General features: G+C 35.6%; 1 protein-coding gene across 1 annotated transcript in view; it reads right to left on the reverse strand.

The window, feature by feature from the left end:
* Positions 1–813: 813 nt before the first annotated feature.
* The window catches only part of Hnmt (histamine N-methyltransferase), a 34,372-nt gene continuing 13,626 nt past the window's right edge, over positions 814–21,559 (reverse strand). Inside the window, exons 3-6 of the mRNA XM_070023839.1 lie at positions 11,401–11,508; positions 9,500–9,630; positions 8,217–8,310; positions 814–2,504 (exon numbers count right to left, since the gene is read on the reverse strand). Of these exons, the coding sequence (XP_069879940.1) occupies positions 2,149–2,504; positions 8,217–8,310; positions 9,500–9,630; positions 11,401–11,508 (689 nt within the window). The 3' untranslated portion in view covers positions 814–2,148. The remainder of the gene's footprint in view (positions 2,505–8,216; positions 8,311–9,499; positions 9,631–11,400; positions 11,509–21,559) is intronic.

Raw genomic sequence — 21,559 nt, forward strand, 5'->3', positions numbered from 1 at the left:
TTCTTCCTACACGTGTGCTTTTTATGAACAGACATAATTTACTCAATAGTCTCAGTTTCCAGCCTTTTAGTAACATTGTTCAAGGTCATCACGGCTCCATTCCCATCAATCATGTGCTCCTCACAGATTTCCTCACTCAGGATGATTAATCAGGATGATTAATGGCTCAATGTTCATATGCAGGAATCTGACTGGATAACTGTCATTTTATTTGTTGAAATTCATAACAAATAACACATTGAAACATTGATAAAGTTGTCTAGGAGAAGAGATCAATGGAAGTCAGCTTTACTTATTATGAACAACAATGCTTGATAATGTATTAGTTTCCATGGAATCTAGGCCTGTATACTTCTTGGGGGTGAGGTAGGTGGGTAAGGAGGGGTTGGGCATATACACTTCAATATAAATTTCCCATAGCATGAGAGAGTAACACTGTAATAGCAAGGAATCATTATCATCCTGGGTTGAAGTCTTCTATGCAAAGTCCATGAGTATTTAGTAAGTACTAACTTTTATTCTATGCCTGAAAAGAGTAGTCTTATTTACTATAAAAAATTATCCATTATTAACTTTCTAAATTATTTACTCATTTCAAAGATATATTGTACTATAAAAATGGCATGCTTAATAATTAAAACAAAGTAGGGAGCATTAAGAAAATTTTCAAAAATTCTGTCAAACCCCACTGTAGAAATGACCCCTGACCTTTGAAGAAATATGAAAGCAACATAAAGGATGATAAGCTATCAAAAGAAATAAAAGGTTTCCTTGAATTAGAAAAGGCTAAAATGTACACTTCAAGGCAGGAGATTTGGAAGTTTTTCATTTCAGTTCATTTTATTGGTACAGTGGGCTATTATTTTGGGAGAATAAAACTTGTTCTCATTAACAGTTTAAAACACATGAGTTTCAACTACAGCAAAGATTTTTAAGTGAAATTGTAGAATTATTATAATGAACACCAGAATTATTAAGCTATGACTATAGAAGATCTTTTAAATTGTGTGTCAAAAACCAGAAATGTAAAATATACAAAGAACTAAACCAGACTGAATAAAATAAATTTTAATGTATCAAAAAAAGCATATCAAATAGCAAGAAATGAAAATATATGGCAATATATTATAAAGCTTTGTTTTCTAGTATTCTTAATATTCTAAATTGCTTATCTTTTTTTTTCTTGCTGGTTGTGGGGCTTGAACTCTGGGCCTTGGTGCTGTCCCTCATTCTTCAGCTCAAAGCAAGTGCTCTACCACTTGAGCCACAACACCACTTCCAGTTTTCTAGTGGTTTATTCTGAAATAAGAGTTTCATGGACTTTCCTACCTGGGCTGGTTTTGAACCATGGTCCTCTGATCTCAGTCTCCTGAGTAGCTAGGATTACAGGCCTGAGCTACCACTCAGCTTTTTTTTTTTTTTTTGCTTCCTTCAGTTGTTTTTCAAGGAGTTTCTCAAGTCTTTCTAGAGAGTGTCTTGCAGACCTATCTTGACCAGGCTGGCTTCAAAAATACCAAACTTGATCCTTCAGATCTCAGCCCTCTTTGCCTTACAGGAGCAAGCAACAGTGTCTGTCTAGTTGTCTCTTGTTAACTTTTTCCCAGGTTGGTCTCAAACTACTACCATCTTACTTCTAACTTCTGAGTAGCTAGAAATATAGGCTTGGGCCATGGTGCCCAATCAGCATTTGTTTCTCAGTAGTAGATGTAAATTGTTTTTAAGATGATAATAAGAGAATGTACAAAGAAAAATACTTCTTAAGAGGAGGAGAAAAATCTATTTTATTAGTAGTCAAAGTATCAATAAATTCTTACTTTACTAGCATTTAAGAATCCAGTGGACATATTTTATTAGTAGTCTACAAATGTATAGTAAAATCAGCTAATGGAAAGGATTTTGTTTTCAACAAGTCAATGGAACTCAGGTCTTCTATTTCTAGCTGACATGGTAGTTAGCCTGCATGTGATCTCTCAGGGATGAAATTAGTGCAGAAGTACTACCACATGATTTTACATGAAATTTCTTAGATTCAATTTGTAAGAAGAAATTATTTATATATTATGAAAAACAGTTGTAATTTTAATTGGGAAATAAATGACCAACTGCTGTTCAAAATATAATTTTTGAATATATTCTTGTGATGGATAGTTAAGCTTCAATCACAATAAAACTTAGATTATTATTAAAAAGAACCTTCTCATCTTTCTTAATACTAAATTCAGGCTCTTTGAGATCTTTCATGATTTCTGCTTTGAGTCTTGGTGGAGCTGTTGTATTAAAGTTGCAGGTTTCTGTCAAAAAATCCCAAAGTAGGTCTCCATTTTCATTACCATCAATAAAGCAGTCACTTATGTCCATGGTGGACGGTAGATCATAACAATCATACTTAATTCCTAGGTTATCCAGTATCTGAATGATGTCAGATGAAGTGACATACTGGCAGAGGTCATCCCGAGGTAGGCGGGATCCATACTTTTTCCACAACTTGTCCCAGCCACTGGTGCCTGTGAAATAAAACATAGTGCGTATTTTCATTTATTCTTCCTTTCTTTTTTTGGGGGGGGGTCTGGTCGTGGGCCTGAACTCTGGGCCTAAGCACTGTCCCTCAGCTCTTCAGCTCAAGGCTAGTGCTCTACCACTTGAGCCACAGCACCACTTTCCGGCTTTTTTTCTCTTTGCTTATGTGGTGCTGACGAATCGAACCCAGGGCCTCATGCATGCAAGGCAAGCACTGTACCACTGAGCCACCTTCCCAGCCCCTTTCATGACTTCTTTTTACTTTCTTTTTGGAATTCATCAGTGAACAAAATAACATGCTCAGACATCAAGGTGGGGAAGATTAAATAAATTCTACACACATCTGATGATGGCATGTGTAAATGAGAAGCTAATCAGAATAAGAGATCGAGAGGTGAAGTAAAACAGGTTGAGTAACCGCTGCTTTACCTACAGTTGTCACAAAGAGTCTTTAATGAGGTGACATTAGAACAGAGACCTGAAAACCATGCAGCCATGACAGGAAAGATTGTGCCAAACAAAGATAAAAGCAACTGCAAAAGGAATTAAAGCAGTTGCATGTCTGTTGTGTTCAAGACCTTAACAGGAAGTCCATGCAATTGGAGTTGAGTGAGAAAGAAACAGAGGCTGAATGTGTGGCAGAGGGAGTACATGAAAGTGTAGATGAGGGAAAGGCTCTTATAAGACCAAACTGGAAACCATAGTGTTGTCTATTGGGCGTTTCTGGATTGACAGGTGTGTTTTATATCTGCATAGTCTCATGCAGTAGCCACTTATTATGTGGAACTGTAGGATACTTAAAATGTGGTTAATGTGACTGAAGAACCTAATTTTAGGTTTATTCCATTTTAATCAATTTTAATTTTAACTTTAATAGCCAAGTGTAGCTTCTATTTTACACAACACTGTGCTAGGGTGACTTAATTTGCATTTTAATAAGGTGACTCTAGCCATGCAGCCTATAGGAACAGGACAGAGAGACTATTGCAATCAACTAGGTGATATGTGAAGGTAACTTAGAATGGTTAACTAGAAGATGAAGACATGTGTTTGGAACATCTTTATGCATTATTCTTCTAATTGCAGTAGGTTTGCCAACAACTTGAATATAAAGTGTAAGCAAAATAAATAAACAAAACAAAACAAAACAAAAATACAGAGCCAGTAAACACTGGTGATTTTTGTTTGAGCACCTCAAAAGATAGAATTGCTATTATTAGAAATGAGAAGAATGAAAGGCAAAAACTTTTACATTTATAAACAGACTTTGGTTTGGATATACAAACTTGAAAGAGCTACTGGATGTTCAGGAGGTGATATGAGGAAGGGAGTTGTTTGTATACTATGGAGATTAGAAGGAAAGGCTCCAAGAATAAAGAATTGAAATGGAAAGAAATGGCACAATAAATAAATGGTGATTTATACCAAGCAGTTGGGTCAACTTTCATGTCCATAGTCCACTTACAAAAGGCTGCCTGCAACTGTCAGTAATAGATTAACTTCACATATTTTGTCCCATGCTTAGAAGACAATTCAGCAATACCTGATGTGTTTAACTGAAAATTCAACCTAGCCTAGAGGCTAAAATGTATCATCTAAAATGTATCATCTGAAATGTAAACATCTAATGTTTACAGACTTCCCTCAGCTCAAGAGATCATCTAAAAAAGGAAATAGTAAATATATAGCCTAGTCAATTAGACTATTTCTAATATTTCAGAAGAAGATAGATAACTACAGGATCTGTTCTAGGAGAAGATGGCATTGGAATGTAGCAGAAAAATTTAAGTCCCAGTAAAATAAAAGAAGAATAAGCCTTGTGAGAACCTATTTAAAAATCTTCCATTCCAAAGGCAGCAGGTTGTCTTCCTAAATGAAAGGCTCTGTTATCATCATCATCATTATTATTTTTAACCTGGCAGAGGAAAAAGAACCAAGCACTAATTGCAGAAAATTTGCTGGTGTCAGTGCTGTGACTCAGTGCCATTTCTGAGCTGAGCAATATGCACTCCCTGACTGATGTATTACCATAATGTCTCTCAGTGAGCACACATATGGTGTAACTTTTACTTTCAACATGCCATAAACTAGAATCTTTTTCTCCACCACTCTATTAGAAACAACACACATTTACTTGCTACTTCCTTAGATAGGTAAAGACAAGACAAACAGAAAGCTTAATGAATTCCTTCTGCCTCATCTCCCTTACCGAAGAAAGTTTCCTTCTAACAACTCAACTAAAACCTGGTTACATAATTACAGACATATGCCACTCACATTATTTTACTATTGTGCACTCTTCAATTAAAACAAAATCCAAATCTTCTCATCCTCTTCTTTTTCGCCTCCAAATTAACTCTCTCTCATTTTCATAGTCAGAAGCTTCTGTGAGTTATCACTAAGGATATTTACTACAGAGGGCTGGTTTTTAATGCATGCTCAGGAACATAGAGGAAAGGGCCTTTTCCTAAAGCAAGATGTATTCTAGTAGGCTAAGAAAGGTATCATTTAATTCTGATTTCAGTTTTCTTTCTTTTCCTAATTAGTTTTATTTATCTATACCATATTGCTTTGTCTGGATTTTCCCTTATGAAATATGCATGCACACATGTGTATATGCATGTGTCTTTTTATTGAACCTTTTATTCCTATATATTAAACCAATTTGCAAATATATCAAAGTTTCCTTACTCCCTGATTTTTTACCCCTATAGTAAAGTCAATTTTAATGGACATAAATCTTCCTTTTTTGGTGGAGGGTGAATTTTCCCAAGTAACTATAGGGGTTTTTGTTGTTGTTGTTGTTGATCTGTCTTGGGGCCTCTGGGCCTGGGCACTGTCCCTCAGCTCTTCAGCTCAAGGCTAGCGCTCCACCTCTTGAGCAACACTGCCATTTCCAGCTTTTTCTGCTTATGTAATGCTGAAGAATCAAACCCAGGGCCTCATGCATGCAAGGCAAGCACTCTACCACTGAGCCACCTTCCCAGCCCCCAAGAAATTATCATTTTGATATCACAGGTAAAAATTTAAAAAAGTATTCAGCTCAATTAAAAACATTTTGAGTATCTTCTATGTGCCTAAGTCTTTACAAAAGTCTGAGAACACTCTCAGAAGGAAAGACTGATTCTCTAGGGACCTTTATAATCTTCCCAGGTGTCTCTGATGGGCATGACACAAGAAATACAGTGAAGGAGTGATGAGAAGGGAAACAGACCAACCAAGTTACTAAAGACAAAATCATCAGTCATCTACTCTGTATTTAAATCAAGTGTGAGCAAGTATAACTTATGTAACTCTCTGGCAACATGTAGTTGGTCACTAAGTTGAGGATGATCAACATATTTGACAGTTTTGTTTTGCTTTTTTGTGTTAGACTTGTCTCTTTATCTGCAAAGCAAACTATATTGAGAAAGTTGAGGTCCTTTTTATATTTTGGCTTTATATTGAATTAATTTGCTTAACATTTCTGATGAACAAAAACAAAAACAAACCAGAGACGTCAGTCTTAGGAAAGACACAAGTAGAAAATTCAACATAAAGTATCTAATGATATCTTTTTCCTTTGGCTCAGTGGTTGTACTTTGCAGAAAAAATGGATGCGTTATTTCTTCTACAGTGGTTAAAACTTGAAATAGTGACTACTATAAAAGAAAGAGACTTCCAAGTTCCAGTTTAATAATCTGACCACTATTTGCTGAATTATTATATGTAGGCACATTATCTATTAATGATTAATGTGTTTTTATTAGAATAGCAGTCCCCCATTCTGTTATCGGTAGTATAAAATGTGAAATACCAATTGAGAACGTCAATAAAATGTTTTTACCATATAGAAATACATCAAATAATTTTATATATAAACTACTTTTCACAGAAGGCTGACTTCTGACTCTTCACTCTCTTTTGATATCTTCCCATAAGTTCTTGTTTACATAGTACATACAGATCATATATTAGAAAAAATATGACAGTATAATTACCCAGAAATAGCTTTAATTTGGAGATCAAATTAACACAGGTAGGTATTCTTCTTCCATGTGTCATCATATCTTTCATGGGTTTATTTTGATTTATCTTGATGCCAATTGCATTGAATTTTATTAACTCCTCATTATATACCCAGTTAATGTATCTACAAAGGCACTAAGTACATCCTCAGATTCATGTAGAATATTCATGTCATTTTCTATATCTTAGATGAATACATGTAATAAATACTGCCTAGTAGTACTCCAACATTACACTTTTGCAAACTAATAGAGAATAGATATGTTATTGATGTCAAATATAACCTGATCTCAAACTCTATGACTTCTGGATAAATCTCTGCCTATAATACCTCTTCTGATCCTGGTGAACAGACGTTCTCCAGTGTTGGTAACTAAGTTTACTCTTGTAATCCTAAATGTAGTACAGAATGTTTCAGAACAGTATCCTAATTTAAACAGAGGTCGGTAGGATCAAGTTCACATCCTCCTAAATGGGAAATCAGAATTTCCTCTCATAAATGAGTACTTTGAACTGACTATATGTAAAAATAGTACATCAAAATGTTCCCTTGGTGAACACTGCCAAGCTCACACATAAATTTACGCCCAAGATTACAAGGAACAACCATATTTGCCATGTTTAAAGCTATTCCTTGTATCTGAGAGGAAATTAATTTTGTGACATATGGTTTTTGAGTATGGAGTCTGCTGTATCCTAAGAAAAATAGGCACCGCTGTGTATTTAGAATCAATCCATGGACATTGGGTGGGTAATTTGTAAGAACTGCTGCCTCAAAGAAGTACTGTGTTGAATGGATGACCTCAACAATTTTAGTGTTTTATTTTCTGACAACATTTACTTATATTCCTGCTGTGGTGCTTATTATAACTTTGGAAGTAACATAATATGATGAAATGCCTTCTTTGTAAACAAAACAATACCACAAAACAAATCGAATAGACTATTTGAAAGGTATTTGAGAAAAGCTATAATGAGCAATACATCTAATTTCTCCACAAAGGCAAAATTAACCAAAAGTTGTGGGCATCCCACATCTTTAAACCTTTATTAGTTAATATGACAGAGGGAAAAAAGTAAGGTTGGTGGCAAAAGAAAGGCAAATATAAAATTAACTATTTGTAGTCTCATTTTAAAATAATAGCTTGAATTTTCTGTGTTAAATAAAAAAGAGTTCATATATACAGGGCGAGGAATTTTTTTTTAATTTTTTTGGTCATGGGGCTTGAACTCTGGGCCTGGGCACTGTCCCTGAACCCTTAAGCTCAAGGCTAGTGCTCTGCCAATTGAGCCACAGCGCCACTTCTGGGTTTCTGGTGGTTAAATGAAGATAACAGTTTCATGGAATTTCCTGCCTGGACTGGCTTAGAACTGAGATCCTTAAATCTCAGCCTCCTGAGTGGCTAGAATTACAGGTGTGAGTCACCAGCACCCAGCAGGCAAGGAATTTTTTAAGAGAACTAAGTAAATAGATATTGAATTCCATTACACTCTTAAATTGGGAGGTGTTGTGAATAGCATTTCTAGTAGTGTAAAAATTAACTGAATATAATCAGAAACCAAAACAACAATTTCATAACAAAAATAAAAGATATGAATATTCTAAAAAAACCAACCAACCAACTTACATGAATGCATGCATACCCATACAGGTGCCATTTTAAAATTCATTCTGAATGGAGACAGCTTACCTGACACAACAATAATGAGAATCTTGGCTTTGGTAGCTAAGATACTATGGAAGAATTTTAGAGTTGCTGGGATGTCTTTTACATAATACAGCATCTAAATAAGAGGGTAAAGAGAAATTAGATATTTTCCAATGTTGGAGTCTTTGTTGCCTGGACCAGATACACTGGAATGTTTTGTTTTCAAATCGAGTGTATTTTTAGTTAACAACAACTTAAAAATTTTGAAGACTAAAGATGTTTTATTGGAGGTAGAACATTAATGTAAGAAAATATTTGAGGAAAAGGGTAAACTACAGCATTTTGCTCAACGGTAACCAAATACCTTCAAGACATACTTTTTTGGTTTCCATAGCACACATTTGTAGCTGAAGACATTGACTCCATTCTACATAGTGACAATGATCTTCTGCCTATTCTATGCTTTATGAATTGTAGTACTCTGAGGGGAAAATGTTATGGGCACTATAAGAATATATCCATTTCACAGAACGTTGTTTCAAAATTAAGTCTTTACACTGGCTTCTCCACATGCTTGGGTATGCTTTTTTTCTCCTTAAATCACAGAAAAAGTAACAAGGTATTACTACTGAGAGATTCTCTAGGACATGGGACTAGGAGAGACATACTTCTACCCAGTTGGTCACAGGATGTTAAAGGGTCAGCCAATTGACAAGAAGTCTCTTCTTATCAAAATATGTCTGTATGGGAGTGGTACTGGAGATTGAATTCAAAGCCTCATTCTTGTTAGATATGTATTGAACTACTTGAGTCACACTTTCAGTCTTGTTGCTTTGAGTTTGTTTTCCAGATAACATTTCATGCTAACTTGGACTGGTTGTGGAACCATGGAAATAAAATCATATGGAATGAGTAGCTGAAGAATGACAAAATCTTTCCTGTTTGTCGTATGCTCATTAGGTAGGCCATACTTTAAAGACAAAAGTGAGAAGATTCCAAAAAAAATCTGAGACATTAGACTTTGGAGATTGTTAGGATCATTAGAAAACTAATTAGGATTTGTTATTGTTCTTTCCTCAAGTCAATACATGGATTACTGTAGAAAACCAGCCCATCACTGTAAAGGTTATGAGTGGGGAGCAAAAAAGTAGGATATTCTGATGTTAAGAAAGAATCTTAGTGCTATCAACACCTTTATAGATAATGCTCACTTATAACATGGGAAATCAAGTTTTCATTTAAAAATGGGAAAATAATTCATTCTTCATAGATATCTCTGGAAAGAATCTCCTTTCTGATAATATGTTATAATAGATAGTTCTTACCTGAATCATGTGAATAAAGTCCCACTTTTGGAGTTCTTTTCTCTCCACCACTCTATTTTGATATTCAGATGATGTCTCCTTATGCCAAGCAAACTTTATGTTCTCCAGGTTTGATTTCTTGGCTACAAGCTCTAAAATACAGAGAAGAGGCGATGCACTATCAATTTTAATTGCAAATGTGGAACCCATTTCCATTTAGAATTTTAATGTAATCAATGCTACATACATAACAGATATAAACCACATTTTTTCGGTTTTATGTAGCCCTGAAAAAACAGAGGGTTCATTTTTATTTTTTCCATTGAAATGAAATTGGAGGCAACAGAAAAGAGTAATTATGAGAACCTGGTCACACAGGGGTTATAGTATCTTAATGAGAATCAACTGGTAAATTTTATTGATAGAAAATTGATGTGAAACAGGTGATAGAATTGTGTGAGCCATGAGTAAGCAAAAATGATGGCACACAGGCTTTCTTTGGTGTAGCACCTATTTTTGCATGGAATAGAAGCCAAAAACTTACTATTCTGTTTTCTAATTTTGTGTCTCTGTCATTTATGTTTACAGGGAGGGAAAGCATACAGCCCAGGGACTATAAAAGCCCTTTCATTACACCCCATTTGGTGTGTAATGACTTAAACACATATACAGGCTGCCCATGGCCTGTCGTACCTGTATTGATAATTTTGTATGGGCCATAATAATGATATAATGTTATAATGTTTCTTGGCAGAAAAAAGTCCCCTACTTCTTCATTACATTTTTAAATGGTCAGGAAAAAATAAAAAGGATAACATTTCATAATTTATAAAATAATATAAATTCAAATATCAATATTTATAAATAAAGTTTTATTAGAACACATTCATGCTCAATCTATAACTGCCTTTGGGCCACAATGGCAGAATTCATTATCTGGCACAGAGATGTGACTTTCTTTTTCTTTTTTCTTTTTTTTTTGAATTTGCATTTAATTTCATTTATTTTTAATAAGTTATTTTATTGTGAAAATACAGAGGGGTTACGGTTACCTGAGTAAGGTAATGAGTACAAGCATTATATAATCTTATAATTACATAATCTTATCAAGCATTCAAGCATTATTGCCTCCCCCTTTGTTTTTCCCCTACCATCCCTTCCCTCCCACCTCCTCAACTACATTCCCCTCCCCCCCCACCTAAATTGTAAAGTTTCTTTTTCAACATACTGTCTTGTACATCTTATTGTTGAAATGGGACAATCTGTATCCCGATTTAAACAAACAAAATGTTTCTTTTATCTTTCTTTTTTTTTTAGTCATGGGGCTTGAGCTCTGGGCCTGGGCGCTGTCCCTGAGCTCTTCAGCTCAAGGCGAGCGCTCTACCACTTGAGCCACTGCACCACTTATGGTTTTTCTGGTGGTTAATTGGACATAAGTGTCTCACAGACTTTCCAGCCTGGGCTGGCTTTGAACACCGATCCTCAGATCTCAGTTTCCTGAGTAGCTAGGATTACAGTCATGAGCCACAGGCGCCTGGTAGGTATGACTTTCTAAGTCTAAATTATTTACTATTTGGCCTCTTCTAAAAAAAGTTTCCCAACTCCTGTTATAACCCATTAAGGATAAACCCTTTAGGGGTAGGGATTCTTTTTAAAATATTTCTGAATGAATGTTCTGTCTTTAAGAATAAACATTAATGATGACAGAGGCATGAATAGGGAATCAATAAAGAAATCTAATTATTCACAGTTAAGAGTCTGAAGTGTTCAGTCATGTCTGCCAAGAATTAATTAGGTTCTTCTTCCTGTAGGCTTACAAAGAGCATAATGCGGCCAGAGTACTATTAATCACTCCAGGCAAAAATGAGAAGTGGAAAGCCTTTGGCAACAGGGCTGGCATGCAGCATCATGGTTACAGGTACCTTTGTACTTGGCAATTTGGTCAGAGCTGGGCTCAACAACTTCATTGTTGATACAAACTCCTGGGTGCTGAGCCTGGACTTTGGATAGAATTTGAAGATCAATTTCACCTAGAAGATAAATATATGAAATGAGTTATATCATTCCAGAAAGAAGTGATTAAGAGCCGTTTGAGTTGATTTATTACCTTTCTTACCTTTACGTCAACTAGCATAAAAAGTAATGTTCAATTGTTTTATTGTCACTATGCCTGTGAGCCACAGAAGGAAGGCTTCAAGAAGGGATAATAATAGTATGTTTTTGAGGAGGTCTATTCATTCCATTCATTGATATAATCATTAGTATCACTGTGTTTCACCAAGTCAAAGATATCATTGACTGTAGTAAGTAAACCCTCTTTATTTTTGTTTTACTAAATGAGAAAATCCCTGTCAAATATAATTTTAAAATTCTACCAACTGAACAATACAACTTAAGTCAGACATATTAAAATGGAAAAAATATATGTTAGAACTAATAAAGTAATCGAATCTGGACTATATACATTATGATAGATGTAAATATTGATAGATATGTTTTAAAAACATACATATGTTAGATATAAACACAAGATACAAAAGTGAGTCAAATAGCTGCTTCAATAAAACCAAGTGGAGGCTAGAGGCAAGACCTAAATTCAAACACCAATGAATAATAAAATCAAGTAGAAGAAGCATAAACATGGACACACCCTGAATATTGTGGACTAAGGTAGCATGAGGAAGAGAAAACATCGGAGAACATAAAGGAGGTCACAGCAATGCAAAGTGCACAGAAGGACTTCACTCTAAAGGGCTGACTCGCTAAATGAGGAGAAAAGTGAAGAATTATAGGTAAAGAGGGTAGGATGACAGAGGCACAAAGTCCAAAAGCAGGAAAACATATAGAAATTCTAGTAATAGAGTCCTTAGAATACTACTAAAAAGACAGGAGCTCTAAGACAGAAGAGATCCCTGAAGTAAATAGGAATTATGGATAGAATAGATACCTATTAATTGATTCATTTGTCAGCTATTAATTGGCAGTTTACATGTGCCAGGTACTACACTAGACTCTAGAGAAGGAAAAGGGCAGATAGACCTCCCCTGATGGGAACTCAGCCCCTATGCCTTGTGTGAGAGGTGTGGTAAGTTAGATAATCTTGAGCACCAAGCCTGTCTTCTTCGTCATCTCTCCAAACTTCATTTTGATCCCCAGAAAAATAACAAAAAAGTAATAATTTATTAGGTGAGAGGATTTAAGGACATAATGCATGGAAAGTGGAGTGCAAGATTGACCTGGCCATGAACAAATGTTAGCTGTTAATTATTTCTATTGTTGTCATTGAGTCTCTTTTCCTAAAATATTTCCTTCTTTCCCTATTGCTGATGGCTCCAAATTAGGTTTCTCACTTTCACATGATTAGGTTATGATGTTGACCTTCATTAAAATGGAAATACCTTTTGGCAAGATTAGCATATGAAAATTAGGTTAGTCTTTAGTATTTTGGCATACATGACATTAACAGAACCTTTTCAAGGTTAGACATGACAGGCAGCTAAAGCATGGGTGATGAAATTGGAGCATCTAGATGAAGGATGAGAATGATAAGGAACAGAAGATGCTAGACTTGAAACAGAGGTCAGTTAATGGCAGAATGAAATCCCAAAGTTAGTTAGGGACCCCAACTCTGGAGATGGTGTGTGTGAAATAGGAGGAAAGTAAGTAGAAAGGGAGCCGAAATGCAGGAAGAAAGAAGCCTAGTTTTCTCCAAAACTGGCCCAACCTACATAAAACCTTTTACTTCTTTCCTAAGAACCATAACTATCATTTATTGGCCATTTGCTATTTGGGCTAGAAATTACCTGGAATACCTATATTACTCCCAATCAGATAAAATGATTTCAGTATTTTGACACTCAGGCTATTAATAATACACCTGAAGTCCTAACTGTCTAAATCTAAAGTAATGGTTCTAAAGGACAATAGGAAATAGGAAAGGAAATAGGAAAAGGAAATAGGAAAATACCAAATACCACAAGAACATAAAAAGTATCTCTATTGCAGCTATATTTGAAAAGTAAATAATGAAGGTACAGACTAAAAAGAAAAGCTTCTTGAGAGAGCTATTAAGAAAGAGCTATATGAGTTAATGAGAGAGTAGTTCCTTTGCCGCAGAGGACTAGAAGATGAAAGTTTTGCTCTTGCATCTATCAGCCACTATCTTTTAATTTAAAAAAAATCATCAACTATGGAGATCTCAAGTTCAATTTTGAAATTTTGAAAGGAACAACTGAAATGCCACAATTCCTCCCCACATGCCAGGATTTAATTAGTTCCTCTCCTAAGATAAACCCAGAAATTTCTGAACTGCTCAAAGAGCAAATCAATCAAATCTATCCAGCCCCAGGTACATCCTGGACTAGATAGTCCCTCCTTCTGGGTCATTGACAGAGGACCTTGTTAGAACTTCCATTGTAATATTGCAGGCCAGTTTGGGCATCAGCCACTGGAGTGTGAGCACAGGGATCCGAACCCTGGGTGATTATAATGTGTTCATGAAAACCGATGAATTTTACTAAATGTGCAACTTTGCTAAGATGTTAATGAGGAGATTACGTCTGTAGGAGAGGGATGCATGGGTCTATCTGTACATTCCTTTCAATTTTATTGAAAATTTAGAATTGCTTTAAAGACAGTGTTTGAAACAAACAAAAAGATTTGTAAAAATTCCTTCCTAGCAGTAAAGATCACAAAATAATTCAGATCTTTCTCATTGTATTACACATAGCCTAGTCTAACCACTCAGCATTTAGTTATGTTTTCTTGAATCTCTCCCCTGTGCTGTTAATTATGTTTTCAATCATTCTAGCTCTATTCCTTCCTTTTGTCTACCTCCCTGGTCATTAGTTTTCCCACTAAATGATTCTTCCCTTTTTCTTTTCTGTTCCATCCTTTCTGTTCTGTATGGAATAGTCTCTCTCACCACCATTCTCTTCATCTGACTAGCACCTATGAGTCTTCAGTGCTATGCTATCATCATGACTAGTTATTAGCCTTTCCTACAGAGCCTAGAACTTGGCTCAGAATCCTCCAGAATCCTGCCTGCAGTTGGCAGCAGAAAAAAAACCTACTTATCTTCCCTAATCTAAATTATTGTTTTCCTTCACTTACTTGACTCACTAGCAAAGGCTTGATTCCAGTTAATTTGTTAAAAAAGAATCAAGGATTCCAACTACTAGGGTGAACAACTGAGCTGGTGTAATCATAAATCACTGAAAATTTCAGGCCCTAGTTCTGTGATCCAGGAGTAAAAGGGATCCAAGAAAAGAGGAGGTGGGGAAGTGACCATTTATTTTTCTCCCATCTGAATACTTCTGAACAGGAGCCATAAGGCATAATGTGATTCAATCAATCAATCATTAAACCCGTCTAGAGAGCACACAAGCCAAAAGAATGTGCCAAAAGTAAACTGAACTTGATCATCAAATAGTTCAGACATTCTCAGAACATTCAGGAGTGAATGTAAGATATGAGAAGCCAGGAGTCTTCTCTAAGGAAAAGTGGAACATGTCCAATTAGTAGTCTCTTTTCACATATGAATGGCCAATAGGCGTTACTTGATTCTAATTCCAACACTTCTCTCTCAACTACTTACTTTTTATATTCCAACCCTTGATGCACATAACCAACAGCTATTTTTATTAACTGAAGACATATTAAAAAAGCAGTTTCATTCCTTTAAAAAGCACCAAATTTGTGTTATCAAGGGAGAAATAATAATGATTAAGTAGCTCTATTCAAACACATTGTCCTTTTCTTTATCCTTTTCTTTCTTCCCCTTTTGTGAATAGCAAAGAAAATTAACAATTTTTGAAGTCTGGGCATGTTATAATGATATAACAACTGATTTTCTATTTGATCAATGTGGAGAATTTGAGCAGTTAGGCAAGTCCAAATATCTGTCAGCATGAATCAATGGATTATAAAGCGCTTCTTTTGAATGCTCAGTGCTCAGATGATATTCATTGAATTACAATCAGTAGTTATCTCAGAGTGGTAGAATTATAAGTTATTTTAAATTTGATTCTTCTTATCTACAATGTAAAAGGTTTCTACAAAAGTTTAGTTAGATTAATTATTTTAAAGTGCTTGTTTACTTCTCAATTAAAAACGCTTTATAGATGGTTAGTTGTATGTGTTGACTCAAATGTGCCATGAGGTACCCAGGATATCTGGATGCTTCTGGATGACGTTGACCATTTGGACCAGTCCATTAAGTAAAGCAGATTGTCCTCTCCAAATAGGGTGGGCTTCATCTAATCAGGTGAAGGTTAATATAAAAACTGAGCTGGGGCATTGGTCGTTTGTTGACCCGAAACTCAGGTTGAAATTTCAGGATCTTCTTGGATCTGGAGACTACCAGATCTTTGTGATTGGAACTTATTACCAGCTTCACTGAATCACCAGCCAGGATTGCTCAATCTCTGTGATCACATGAAACAATTTGTTATTTTATATTTGGGTGGTTTTGTTTCTCTGGAGAATCCTTTTCTGCCTTATCATCATCCAGCCAAACAATAACCAAAGAACTCTGTGTCAATGAGTTGTTGTTATAATTGTGTGTGTGTGTGTGTGTGTGTGTGTGTGTGTGTGTGTGTGTGTGTGTGTGTGTGTGTGTGTGTGTGCGTGTGTGTCAGTTATGGGACTTGAACTGTGGGCCTGGGCACTGTCCTTCAGCTCTTCAGCTCAAGTAGAGTGCTCTGCTGCTTGAGCCACAACACCACTTCTGGTTTTCTGGTGGTTAATTGGACATAAGCATCTCATGGCATTTCCTGCTTGGGCTGGATGATCCTCAGATCTCAGCCTTCTAAGTAGTTAGGATTACAGGTGTGAGCCACTGGCACCCAGCTTGGTTATAACTTTATGTGCAAATAACTATCCCAAGGCATGTAAAATGTAATGTGGAATAGATTATATCAGTGCTAATTCAATATTTAGCTTAGTGTCATTATTGTCCTCTCATGTATTGAATGCATATTTGATTTTATAAAAACACAAACATGTAGTTCTAAGGTATGATTGCAATACAACAAATATATGAAAGATGTATCTATACTAAGATCAGACATGGTCTTTATCTAGTGACCCAAAAGACTGGCCCTCTGAGTTGGAATCTTTCTATATTATATAACTGTACTAGGGAGACTAGAAAATGACATTTTGATGACTTATAAATATGAATGAATAGGTAGATATGTGATTTGATGGATAGACACATGGACAAGCTAGTAAGTGAACAAATAACTACTTGAATGACTACAAAGAAAACAATGTAGTCAAGAAGGAAGTCACAACTTGGAAAAATGGATTTTCTAAATTCTCTACTATGACCAAGAAGAAGAAAGCCAAACGTAGCTCTTTAACATGACAATTATTTTTGAGCTAATAGAAACTAAGAAGTGACAAATGGAAAAAGAAAGTTTCCTGATCTCGCACCCGCCCCCTGTTTTTCTGTCTCAAAGTAAGATGGGAGTTAATGATAGATTCTTATTAACCCAGAGATAAGATCAGAAGTATCTGAAAACAAACCTTAATATTAGTTTTTTCCCCCACATATTTACATTTGTTTAGGTTCCACTTTTCTTTAGAGGCATAACACTATTTGTTTTCCTTTGTCCTGAATTTCTGCCCGCATTTACCTTTTTTTGTTGAAAGTGGTCTAATAAAGTGGAGTTCTAAGCCTCTGCTTTGAGTTACTTATGCTGTTTTTCATGTTATTCATTGTATGTATTAAAAATGTGCATCTCTCTCTTCTCTTTTCATCTCTTTGTGTATCAGTCTGTCTGTCTCTGTCTCTGTTTCTCTCTCTCTGTCTCTCTGTCTCTCTCTGTGTGTCTCTGTCTCTGTCTCTGTCTCTATCTCTGTCTCTCTGTCTCTATCTCTGTCTCTGTCTCTGTCTCTGTCTCTGTCTCTGTCTCTGTCTCTCTCTCTCTCTCTCTCTCTCTCTCTCTCTCTCTCTCTCTCTCTCTCTCTCTCTCTCTCTCTCTCTCTCTCTCTCTCTCTCTCTCCTCTTCTCTTCTCTCTCCCCTGCTGGTCCTCTAGCTTGCTAACCTGATGCTATACCATTTGACATTTAGTTTATAGTTCCAGCCCTGCTTTTTTCTGGTTATGGGGAGATGTAGTCTAGCAAACTTTCTGTCCACATGGCTTTGAATCATGATCTTCCAGATGTCAGTCTCCTGTGTAGCTAGGACCCAAGGCATCAGTCACTAGTGTTCAACCATTTTTGTCTTTTTATTCTGTCTTTGCTTAAATTTGTCTGCCCCAGTGAAGATTTCATTAGGGTGGAGAGGATAAAATACTTTTCAACATATTATGTGATCATACAAGAGAATGTTGAAACATACAGATTGGTAAGGAGAGACACATAACACATTTAAGTGCAATAATTTGCTACAATACCATTTGGAAATCTCTAGAACAAACAAAGAAGTTATACATGCTCAGTAATTCGCTGTCATGAAGAAGAGGGAGAGTGAATCAGAGAGGATGCTGGGAATTATAAGTATTTGAGCAGGAAACTACGCTTGGGCTAGTCTATGTGTTTACCATTTACTCTGTTCTAGGTTTTCAAGCACTTACTCTAGATCTTTAACATAATTATGAGTAACTGGAAGGCTCTACATGTTGTTTATGGTACAGGTTTCCTGACATAAGGGATGAATCATAGAGTTTAGAGAAAATTAGATCTGAGCTTAGGCCTCCACTCTACCACCTACCACCTGACCATAAGCATAGCAAATCCTCTGAGCTTCAGAATATCTGAACATTAGCTTATTCACTTTTAAATGAAACCCCAGAGAGTTATGGAGGAGAATGAAGACTAACATAAAGAAGCATGAAGCAACAGGCTTTTAATGAAGCTTGGTTATGCTTTGGCTCTTTTTCTGAAATATATAGTACAAAGATGGTCTATGCTATAATGAAGGTCAAAACAACTTTTATTAAAAATACTGCTTTGTGAATTTTACAAAGCTATCTGAACACAATTTACTTCAAAAGCTAATATATTTTAATTTAATCAAAAGTTATTTTCTAATAGGTTAGCTTATGAATATTTTTTTGCCCCTTTCATTCTTGAGTACCCAAGAATGAATGCTAAATAAAAGCTAATTTAAAACAAAACTCCTTCCCCGTAAACAAATATCCTTTGTACCACTGTATCCCTCAAACCTGCCACAAACATATAATGACTTGTCATGACTGTGGGCTATATTAGATGGTTATATTTAATTGAAAAGTCATATATTTTTGGAGTATCTTGCTTTCATGAAGCAATTTTGTTAGCATGCAAGCCATACTTTAAATACATCACTTAACGGAAATCTCTAAAAAATTAGTGCATAGAGCAACAAAACTGAGCCCAAGTTTAGTATCACCAACAATTATAACTATTTGTAAATCTCTCTGTCCTTGAAATTGTGCTTTTATAAGTCATGGGGAAAATGCTCTATGTTCTAGGATCACTGTGTTAGAGACACAATGTACCATACTTCATGATATCTAGTAAATGTTCAATAAATTGAAGCTACAAAATGCCAGATTCTAAGCATTAGAAATATAGCAATAAAATATATATAAATATGTAATCTATCTGGGTAATGCGAAGCATCACAGAGAAAAATCAAACTAAAAAACATGGGAAGCTGTGGCAGAAGGTCTCTGTGATTTTCAATTGAGTGGTCAAGTAAGCTTCTTGGAAAAGGTGACATTTACAAGAATCCTCAAGGAGAATAGGAATGAGAGAAATGGAGATTTGCCTTTTAAATGTACAGCTCCATAATAAAATGACAACTGAGAAAAGCATGCATCACATATTTGTGATGTCTGGCTTATCCTACTGACTGATCCTACATAAAATGAAATACAAATCCCTGCTTGAGAACCCCAGGCTGCCCTAAATGAGAAAATCTGTAGGTCAAGAAAATGAAGAATTAGAGACTGGTGAGTTCTGCTATTTGATCTCACTCAGCCTGCTTTTGCTTCATTTCTCATTATTGAAATACATGTGAATTCCTTAGATTATCAGCAGGAAAAATTTTTATTCCATTACATGCTGCAATAAGATTTTTTATCAACCTTGTTCCTGCTACTAAAATATCAGGCAAAAAAAATTATTTCTAGGAAGAAAGATTACTCAGATAACTCCATACTTGGCAATGAGAAATAATTTTGTCTCTGGGTTTGTTACTAGAATAAGAACAATCTGATTGTGAGCTGCAGTGTGAAAGATAGAAGATTCCTGACAAGATCCCTCCCTTTTGTTCCCCTTCTATCTCTACTTTTCCCCTGGGTGAATCAGTATTGAAGCAGTTTTGTCAGTATGAAAGGAAGAGAGGAGAATATTAAAATAGCTGTAAGGTTTCAGGGAGAGGATTATAAATATAAATCCTGAGCCAAAAGGGCATTGCCATTTGCTCTCATGTGTCTTCTGGCCCTTGGCCCAGGAAATCTACTGCCTGAATACTTTGCAACTGCTGAATGCCTATGAAAGTCATGTTGCCAAAATGTTCTATGAAATATAAACATAGAGAAAATGCCCCAAAGGCTGTGATCACTGAAGTGTTGAGATATTTGATAGACAACTCAGAGAAAAACTGGTGAGCCCTAATTTCCAACTTGTAATTTTTAAACATAGAGATACTAAAACTCTACTTCAGTACATCCAAAGAAAAAGGTAGAGTCTAAACTCTATACAATTAAACTTCTAATGTATAACATTCATATTTTAAAATGTAAAAGTTGTATTTATTTTTTTTGAGGCAGGATCAAGTTGTATAGCTCAGGCTGGCTCCAAATTGAAGATCTTCTTGCCTCTGCCTCCCAAGTACTAGTATAACAATCCTATGCCACCATGTCTGGCTTTTTCCGTTACTGGTAAGTATTTTATCTTTATAAAATAAAGCTGTTTGTGCTAGCCAGAGTAGGCAAAGATAATCACATGGTTGTGATCTCATCATTACTAATTGTCTCTCTCCTTCTGTCTCAATCTGCATTTCTTACCTGAGCTTCACTTCGTTAGCCCAACACCATTAATGACACAGATTTTCCTGAAGAAAATAGCCATTTATAGTTGACTGAAACAATCTAAGAGCCTGTTGCCCAATAAAGGTAAGAAGCCACAAATAAACAACAGAAACCATCAAGAAATGAGGACAAGCACCTTGCTTTCAATTAGCATCACCCTCAATCTCTGTGAGTCAAAGTTCCCTTGGAGTCAGGCATGGAAAAAATGATAGACTAAAATCCGAGTTGAAATTGATAGAAGCTCCAATAGCTCTTAAAGCATTTGTTCAGGTACAGTACTGTTATAAGTCAATCAAAAACATGTAAGCTGGACTGGGTAAGTGGCTCAGTGGAAGAGTGCTTGTCTTGCATGCACGAGGCCCTAGGTTCGATTCCTCAGCACAACATAAACAGAAAAAGCTAGAAGTGGCATTGTGGCTCAAGTGGTAAAGCTAGCCTTGAGCTGAAGAGCTGAGAGACAGCGCCCAGGCCCAGAGTTCAGGCCCCACAACCGAAAAAAATAAACAAACAAACAAAAAAAAAACATGTAAGCTAGCATGAAAATGCTCTGGGGCAGCAGGTGAAATTGCCACCACTTAGCTAAAGAAGAAGGAAAGAGAGCCAGGGAGTCCAGTCCCTATCGTTATCACTAATGTGTCATATTAGTTTTAATTAAGTATATTTTCCCATCTCCAGTTATAAAGTGTTATAGAAAACTAAACATAGAGAAATGTATAAAATAGAAAAGAAATTAATATCTCATTGCTAGAGAAAGCAAAAGTTCTCATTTAGATTTACTCCTTTCCTAAGGGTTTTCTTTGCCTTCTGTAGTCTGGGATCATTATGAATATTTGTGAATAGATCTGCTTTTCTTACCTGGGAATTAAAACATTAATATTATATTGAAATGCATTAAAATGTGTTATTTGTAATGGCTATATCACACTGTATTGTGTACAAATAGATTCATGAAATAATTGATTTAATGATTAACTTTATATATATAATATAAATTAAAGTGCATATATAAAATGTGGTTTTATATGTATATACTTACATATGAATATGTATAGA

This window comes from Dipodomys merriami, unplaced genomic scaffold (genome assembly GCF_024711535.1).
Source record: "Dipodomys merriami isolate MVZ:Mamm:240054 unplaced genomic scaffold, mDipMer1.0.p SCAF_1, whole genome shotgun sequence".
Taxonomy (NCBI): Eukaryota; Metazoa; Chordata; class Mammalia; order Rodentia; family Heteromyidae; genus Dipodomys; species Dipodomys merriami.